Source organism: Pseudophryne corroboree, chromosome 6 (genome assembly GCF_028390025.1).
Source record: "Pseudophryne corroboree isolate aPseCor3 chromosome 6, aPseCor3.hap2, whole genome shotgun sequence".
In the NCBI taxonomy this organism is placed as follows: Eukaryota; Metazoa; Chordata; class Amphibia; order Anura; family Myobatrachidae; genus Pseudophryne; species Pseudophryne corroboree.
The window spans coordinates 514,421,377-514,430,587 of NC_086449.1; the positions used below are offsets into that span (position 1 = coordinate 514,421,377).

Consider the following 9,211-nt stretch of genomic DNA (forward strand, 5'->3'; position numbering starts at 1 on the left):
GACGATAGAGAAATAGAATTATCGGTAAGTAAATTCTTATTTTCTCTAACGTCCTAGTGGATGCTGGGGACTCCGAAAGGACCATGGGGATTATACCAAAGCTCCCAAACGGGCGGGAGAGTGCGGATGACTCTGCAGCACCGAATGAGAGAACTCCAGGTCCTCCTCAGCCAGGGTATCAAATTTGTAGAATTTAGCAAACGTGTTTGCCCCTGACCAAGTAGCTGCTCGGCAAAGTTGTAAAGCCGAGACCCCTCGGGCAGCCGCCCAAGATGAGCCCACTTTCCGTGTGGAATGGGCTTTTACAGATTTTGGCTGTGGCAGGCCTGCCACAGAATGTGCAAGCTGAATTGTACTGCAAATCCAACGAGCAATCGTCTGCTTAGAAGCAGGAGCACCCAGCTTGTTGGGTGCATACAGGATAAACAGCGAGTCAGATTTTCTGACTCCAGCCGTCCTGGAAACATATATTTTCAGGGCCCTGACTACGTCCAGCAACTTGGAATCCTCCAAGTCCCTAGTAGCCGCAGGCACCACAATAGGTTGGTTTAAGTGAAATGCTGAAAACACCTTAGGGAGAAATTGAGGACGAATCCTCAATTCCGCCCTGTCCGAATGGAAAATCAGATAAGGGCTTTTACAGGATAAAGCCGCCAATTCTGACACGTGCCTGGCCCAGGCCAGGTCCAACAGCATGACCACTTTCCATGTGAGATATTTTAACTCCACAGATTTAAGTGGTTCAAACCAATGTGACTTTTGGAATCCAAAAAAAAAACTACATTGAGATCCCAAGTGCCACTGGAGGCACAAAAGGAGGCTGTATATGCAGTACCCCTTTTACAAACGTCTGAACTTCAGGGACTGAAGCTAGTTCTTTTTGGAAGAAAATTGACAGGGCCGAAATTTGAACCTTAATGGACCCCAATTTCAGGCCCATAGACACTCCTGTTTGCAGGAAATGTAGGAATCGACCCAGTCGAATTTCCACCGTCGGGCCTTACTGGCCTCGCACCACGCAACATATTTTCGCCAATTGCGGTGATAATGTTTTTGCGGTTACATCCTTCCTGGCTTTGATCAGGATAGGGATGACTTCATCCGGAATGCCCTTTTTCCTTCAGGATCCGGCGTTCAACCGCCATGCCGTCAAACGCAGCCGCGGTAAGTCTTGGAACAGACAGGGTCCTTGCTGGAGCAGGTCCCTTCTTAGAGGTAGAGGCCACGGATCCTCCGTGAGCATCTCTTGAAGTTCCGGTTACCAAGTCCTTCTTGGCCAATCCGGAGCCACGAATATAGTGCTTACTCCTCACCATCTTATCAATCTCAGTACCTTGGGTATGAGAGGCAGAGGAGGAAACACATACCCTGACTGGTACACCCACGGTGTTACCAGAGCGTCTACAGCTATTGCCTGAGGGTCCCTGGACCTGGCGCAATACCTGTCGAGTTTTTCCCAACGGTTTATAATCCTGTGGAAGACTTCTGGGTGAAGTCCCCACTCTCCCCGGGTGGAGGTCGTGCTGAGGAAGTCTGCTTCCCAGTTGTCCACTCCCGGAATGAATACTGCTGACAGTGCTATCCCATGATTTTCCGCCCAGCGAAGAATCCTTGCAGCTTCTGTCATTGCCCTTCTGCTTCTTGTGCCACCCTGTCTGTTTACGTGGGTGACTGCCGTGATGTTGTCCGACTGGATCAACACCGGCTGTCCTTGAAGCAAAGGTCTTGCTAAGCTTAGAGCATTGTAAATGTCCCTTAGCTTCAGGATATTTATGTGAAGTGATGTCTCCAGGCTTGACCATAAGTCCTGGATATTCCTTCCCTGTGTGACTGCTCCCCAGCCTCGCAGGCTGGCATCCGTGGTTACCAGGACCCAGTCCTGAATGCCGAATCTGCGTCCCTCTAGAAGATGAGCACTCTGCAACCACCACAGGAGGGACACCCTTGTCCTTGGTGACAGGGTTATCCGCTGATGCATCTGAAGATGCGACCCGGACCATTTGTCCAGCAGGTCCCACTGGAAAGTTCTTGCGTGGAATCTGCCAAATGGGATTGCTTCGTAGGAAGCCCCCATTTTACCCAGAACCCTTGTGCATTGATGCACTGAGACTTGGCTCGGTTTGAGGAGGTTCCTGACTAGCTCGGATAACTCCCTGGCTTTCTCCTCCGGGAGAAACACCTTTTTCTGGACTGTGTCCAGGATCATCCCTAGGAACAGAAGACACGTCGACGGAACCAGCTGCGATTTTGGAATATTGAGAATCCAATCGTGCTGCCGCAACACTATCTGAGATAGTGCTACACTGACCTCCAACTGTTCCCTGGATCTTACCCTTATCAGGGAATCGTCCAAGTAAGGGATAACTAAAATTCCCTTCCTTCGAAGGAACATCATCATTTCGGCCATTACCTTGGTAAAGACCCGGGGTGCCGTGGACCATCCCTACGGCAGCGTCTGAACTGATAGTGACAGTTCTGTACCATAAACCTGAGGTACCCTTGGTGAGAAGGGTAAATTTTGACATGAAGGTAAGCATCCTTGATGTCCCGAGACATCATGTAGTCCCCTTCTTCCAGGTTCGCAATCACTGCTCTGAGTGACTCAATCTTGAATTTGAACCTCTGTATGTAAGTGTTCAAAGATTTTAGATTTTAGAATCGGTCTCACCGAGCCGTCTGGCTTCGGTACCACAATAGTGTGGAATAATACCCCGTTCCCTGTTGCAGGAGGGGTACCTTGATTATCACCTGCTGGGAATACAGCTTGTGAATGGCTTCCAAAACTGCCTCCCTGTCCGAGGGAGACGTCGGTAAAGTCGACTTTTGGAAACGGCGAGGGGGAGACGTCTCGAATTCCAATATGTACCCCTGAGATATTACCTGAAGGATCCAGGGGTCTACTTGCGAGTGAGCCCACTGCGCACTGAAATTCATTGAGAACGGGCCCCCACCGTGCCTGAGCTTGTAAAGCCCTAGCGTCATACTGAGGGCTTGGCAGAGGCTGGAAAGGGTTTCTTTTCCTGGGAACTGGCTGATCTCTGCAGCCTTTTTCCTCTCCCTCTGTCACGAGCAGAAAAGAGGAACCTTTTGTCCGCTTGCCAACAAAGGACTGCGCCTGATAATACGGCGTCTTATTTTGAGAGGCGACCTGGGGTACAAACGTGGATTTCCCAGCTGTTGCCGTGGCCACCAGGTCTAAAAGACCGACCCCAAATGTCCCCTTTCAAAGGCAATACTTCCAAATGACGTTTGGAATCCGCATCACCTGACCATTTTACTGGTAGAATTGGACAACGCACTTATACTTGATGCCAGTCGGCAATTATTCCGCTGTGCATCATGCATATATAGAAATGCATCTTTTAAATGCTCCATAGGCAATAATATACTATCCTTATCTAGGATATCAATATTTCCAGTCAGGGAATCCGACCATGCCAACCCAGCACTGCACCTCCAGGCTGAGGCGATAGCTGGTCGCAGTATAACACCAGTATGTGTGTAAATACCTTTTTTTGGATACCCTCCTGCTTTCTATCAGCAGGATCCTTAAGGGCGGCCATCTCATGAGAGGGTAGAGCCCTTGTTCTTACAAGCGTGTGAGCGCCTTATCCCCCCTAGGGGGTGTTTCCCAATGCATCCTAACCTCTGGCGGGAAAGGGTATGCAGCCAATACTTTTTAAGAAATTATTAATTGTTATCGGGGGGAAACCCACGCATCATCACACATTTTATTTCTCAGATTCAGGAAAACTACAGGTAGTTTTTCCCTCACCGAACATAATACCCCTTTTTTGGTGGTACTCGTATTATCAGAAATGTATAAAACATTTTCCATTGTCTCAATCATGTAACGTGTGGCCCTACTGGAAATCACGGTTGTCTCTTCACCGTCGACACAGGAGTCAGTATCCGTGTCGGCGTCTGTATCTGCCATCTGCCTGACGGCCTATGAGACGTCTGGACAGGCACAAGCTGAGTAGCCGGCTGTCTCATGTCAACCACTGTTTTTTTATATAGAGCTGACACTGTCACGTAATTTTCAACAGTACATCCACTCAGGTGTCGACCCCCTAGGGGGTGACATCACTGTTACAGACACTCTGCTCCGCCTCCACATCATTTTCCTCCTCATACATGTCGACACACACGTACCGACACCCAGCACACACACAGGGAATGCTCTGATAGAGGACAGGACCCACTTAGCCCTTTGGGGAGACAGAGGGAGAGTTTGCCAGCACACACCAGAGCGCTATATATGTATAGGGACAACCTTACAATAAGTGTCTATCCCTTATAGCTGCTTATATCTGTTATTTTGCCAAATAAGTGCCCCCCTCTCTTTTTTACCCTGTTTCTGTAGTTGCAGGATGCAGGGGAGATTCTGGGAGCCTTCCTACCAGCGGAGCTGTGTGGGAAAAATGGCGCTGTGTGCTGAGGAGATAGGCCCCACCCCCTTCACGGCGGGCTCTTCTCCCGCTTTTTACTGGAAAACTGGCAGGGGTTAAATACATCCATATAGCCCAGGAGCTATATGTGATGTATTTTTCGCCAACTAAGGTAAATTCATTGCTTCCCAGGACGCCCCCCCCCAGCGTCCTGCACCCTCAGTGACCGGAGTGTGAAGTGTGCTGAGAGCAATGGCGCACAGCTGCAGTGCTGTGCGCTACCTTATGAAGACAGGAAAGTCTTCTGCCGCCGATTTATGGACCTCTTCTTGCTTCAGCATCTGTAAGGGGGCCGGCGGCGCGGCTCCGGGACCCATCCATGGCTGGGCCTGTGATCGTCCCTCTGGAGCTAATGTCCAGTAGCCTAAGAAACCCAATCCACTCTGCATGCAGGTGAGTTCGTTTCTCTCCCCTAAGTCCCTCGATGCAGTGAGCCTGTTGCCAGCAGGTCTCACTGAAAATAAAAAACCTATTTAAACTTTTACTCTAAGCAGCTCAGGAGAGCCACCTAGATTGCACCCTTCTCGTTCGGGCACAAAATCTAACTGAGGCTTGGAGGAGGGTCATAGGGGGAGGAGCCAGTGCACACCAGCTAGTCCTAAAGCTTTTACTTTGTGCCCAGTCTCCTGTGGAGCCGCTATTCCCCATGGTCCTTTCGGAGTCCCCAGCATCCACTAGGACGTTAGAGAAATCTAAGACTATTACTTTCTAAGAGCTCAGGAGAGCCCCTAGTGTGCATCCAACCTCGGCCGGGCACGAAATCTAACTGAGGCTTGGAGGAGGGTCATAGTGGGAGGAGCCAGTGCACACCAGGTAGTCTAAGATCTTTCTAGAGTGCCCAGCCTCCTTCGGAGCCCGCTATTCCCCATGGTCCTTACGGAGTTCCCAGCATCCACTAGGACGTCAGAGAAACTATGGTACTCTCAGATAAGGGATCTAGTGTTTCTACAGCAAGAAATCAGCACAATCCTTTTTAATTACATTTTTCAGTTCATTAACACTGCTGTTTTACATCGACCTATAGTAAAACAACTTTAGGAATCTATTGCAAATAATATCATACATGTTACAACTTACAGCAAAGCCCATCCAACTGTCCAGGTTCATCTTCATAGTGGGCTGAAATCCCTGGACTCAGTGGATAATATATACTACAAAGGGTATCCTGAGTTTAGATGCATAGAGAGATTTCTTAAGAGTACAATAATATTTTGTTGCTACTGAGCCCAAAAGAAATGAATATCTGTCATGCAGGTAACGCAGCTAAACTGGTAAGGATGGAAATAGATCAGTTTTGGAAGAAACAGATGATCTTTTTTTGCAAAGGAATTAATTTATAAACCAAAGAATCACACATACGTACTGTATGTACCCACTCCCTCCTCAGTACATCACAGCAGCAGGTTACATAAAATATGCGCCCAGTAATGCATTCTTTACCCATGTATAGAGCTACAGATCTGGATGCACTCTATATACAATACAACAGATGCACTCTTCCAGAAGTATGAATTCTAGGAAACTATTAACTATCAATAGCAAAAAACAGGACTGTCCAGGGAAAACTGGCCATAACTAACCATCAGCTTCATATACTGTGTGTTTTACTGTTCTGCTGTTTAGTGTACAAGATATTTACATTATCGTTTGCTGCTAATTAACGCTACATATATTATTTCCAGGTGCACAGGTCTACATCCTGGATTTTAAAATGAAAATCTCCTCATTGCCAACTAGGGTTTCCATGGTAACCTCCAAGGCTAAATGAGGGAGAATACATTAAGAAGGGAGGTAAGATAGGAAAAAATTCTCTAAAGTATTAAAACATTGATTTGAAAACAACATTATTAATTTCCAGAAAGGCAAGTTCTCCTATTTGTGTTAACGATATGCACTCCCATATCATAGGCTAAAACTCCTGCAGAATAATTTGCCTGATCATCAGCCTGATCATTTACCATACAATATAACAGGGGAGGCCAAACTCCATCATCAAGTAGCCATAACCGTTCATATTTTTCAGATCTCCTAGTTGGTACATATAGGATGCAGTTAAAATGCAGGCTGTCGGGATCCCGGCGTTCAGGAGACCGACACATAAAACTGACAACATATGAAAGGTATACAGGTGGATGTGGCAATGTCAATGCCCTGTAATTGATTGAGTTTACTAGAAAAAATGGGAATAGTTAGAAATATTCATAGCTGTATCATTTTATACAGGTATAGCTATTGTAAAATTGGTCATAACTATGGTTTAAGCAGCATATAAGCAAGTTATTTATTTCCTAGCTCTCCGTCAGCTTAATTCAGTCACTACTGTGTTTAGGAATAGCTTGTGGGGGGATGTAGTTACACTCACAACACCTCCCCCTGCATCCCGCACACAGAGAATCCCGACAGACGGCATGCTGACTAGCAGGGACTACTCACGACACCCATAGAGTGAGAATAGAACATGTGGCGAGCCCGCCAGGGGCTTGCTGTACACCCCCGCCCCTGCCGCCGGCATTCCGCTGTCGTGATATCAGCGGAGGTAAGCTGACCGCCGGTAACGCATACCCAACCCCTTGTGGGGTATGATTTCTCATTACACCCTTCAAAAAAATTCTGTATGCCAAATAATCAATGTCATTATTTACTTTGTTCCAATCATTTCATGACCTGAAAAGGATACTCGTGTCAATACTTGCTATTACATTCTTTCAGCTATTATAATCAAATTATTTCAATATACAAATGTATTTCATTTTAACATAGCAGTAGGAGACAACATTTTCTATGATGTGTCAGCACAAACAACATATAAAATAATTCACGATACTTCAAAAAATTTTGGAACAAAAATAATATTATATAAAATTCCACAAATACAACATCACAACAGTTTAACATTTCAAATAGATTAAGGAAAAGAAAAAAAAATATTATTTCTATCATTAATAAGGAATTATCACATTATATCGCGCTGTAAAAACATTTCCTTTAAATGTTCATTAAGAATATTTTTTAAATTGATTCACTGATACCAGGCGATCCTTGCAATTCTAAATAAATGTCAGTGAAAAGCTATTCAGCTCCTCATTAAAGTACAATAAATCACTCTGTAATGCCATATGCTAATGCAGTGGAACTGCTGCAAGTAATAACAGCCCTTTGTGGTTACAAATGATACTAACACTATATATACAGTATGTGCAGAGTGCATATATTTTACTTCTCAACAGTTTTCAAGAAAGGAAACAGTTTCCAGTATCTCCATATAATAACCACGTTCCCTAGGTATGTCCACATTTTATTCCCCATGCAAATGCTATTAATTCTGCTCACTGTCCATGTCTGGTCGTGTGTATCTTATCATAACTGTAAAGTCAATGAAATCTGAAATGCTGTGTAACAATTTCCATATAACTATGCCCTAAATGTATAGCTTTTTTTTACAAATTGAAAAAATAATATTGTGTATTTGGTATATAGGTTAATTGTACTGTACATCACAAGCTGCAGAAAGTCTATCTAGTGCTAATATATAGCGGAGATAATTTATAATTAGAAGAATTTTTGAAAGACTTGAAAATAAGCTGCACAGGAAATATGTTTTCTGAGAATTAAATTAACCAATATTTTACTTTCAAGGTGAATTTATTATTTTATTTGTAAGTTGCAATGTCCAGTGATCTGTTGCAATAAAAATTGTTTTTAAAATTAAATTTTGTTTCATTGGTTGAAATAACAACAGGCTTCATTCATGGAGGAAGGGCATGTGCTGCTATTGCATTATTAAGATGAATGTGTACACTCAGCACCTAGCAGACCCAATTGAACACAGTAATACATCTCTGAAACTACAAGTGGTGGCAAAGGGAAAAGTAATTCATTAAAGTTTTCCAGTGCTTTGTTCCACTGCAACATCGGTCTAGCTCTGTGCTCTCATTAAAGTTAATGAAATATTTATGCTGATAAATACTATGTTGAATTGACAGGGCATGCTGATGCATAAAACTGCATTATTAAAATATTTAAAAACTACAAATAAATAGTAAATCAGATAAAATACATCAAACAAAGTTGATAGCTAATTTCTACTGATAAAATCATCTACATGTTGAATTGTGTAACATTAGCAGCATATTAAATGTGTATAACATTTATTTTAGTTACTATATTTGTATTAATGTTTTAATTATTATATTTATTAAATAAATAAATAAATAAGTAAATAACTTAAATACAATACAGAGAGAAATATGTTAAAGGTACTGTAGTTTGTACTTACTGTTGAGTTGCTCAGAAAATCTTGGGACATTGCAGAGTCTAGAGACATTCCCCTTCTTGCCCAATATTTGGAAGAGAACATCATCATTGCAGGTTGCATGTGGACAGTGTAAATATTCTATTTGGACAGCAGAGGGTGCTGTGGTCAGTCTTTGCTTCTCCTGTTTGTGTTGTACAGATTTCCAGCTTGCTCTAACGCTGCTCTTTATATTTATAGGAGAACCTCAGCACATCAGCTGATTGATCAACGCAGAAGATTCCAGCTATTGTTGTCATTCATCCCCAAGTCCTTTTTTTCAACTCAAATACATCATTCTCATTGTATTAACAAAAAGCTGGGATATCATTTGGGAGAAGATGTGATTGATGCAATTGAATATGTGTAGATAGAGCTACATATTCTGGGAATATTTTTGAAAGAATGATCTAGATTCCAGTGGCTTTTTAAACAAAATAAGCTGTTTTAAGATCCCTGGCCTGGAAGA

At 43.7% G+C, this 9,211-nt stretch overlaps 1 protein-coding gene across 1 annotated transcript in view; it reads right to left on the reverse strand.

Moving 5' to 3' along the window:
* Window positions 1-8,883, reverse strand: part of TPH2 (tryptophan hydroxylase 2) — a 430,635-nt gene extending 421,752 nt beyond the window's left edge. The window contains exon 1 of the mRNA XM_063927454.1: window positions 8,728-8,883. Coding sequence (XP_063783524.1) covers window positions 8,728-8,826 — 99 coding nt within the window. The 5' untranslated portion in view covers window positions 8,827-8,883. The remainder of the gene's footprint in view (window positions 1-8,727) is intronic.
* Between the last annotated feature and the right edge of the window lie 328 nt (window positions 8,884-9,211).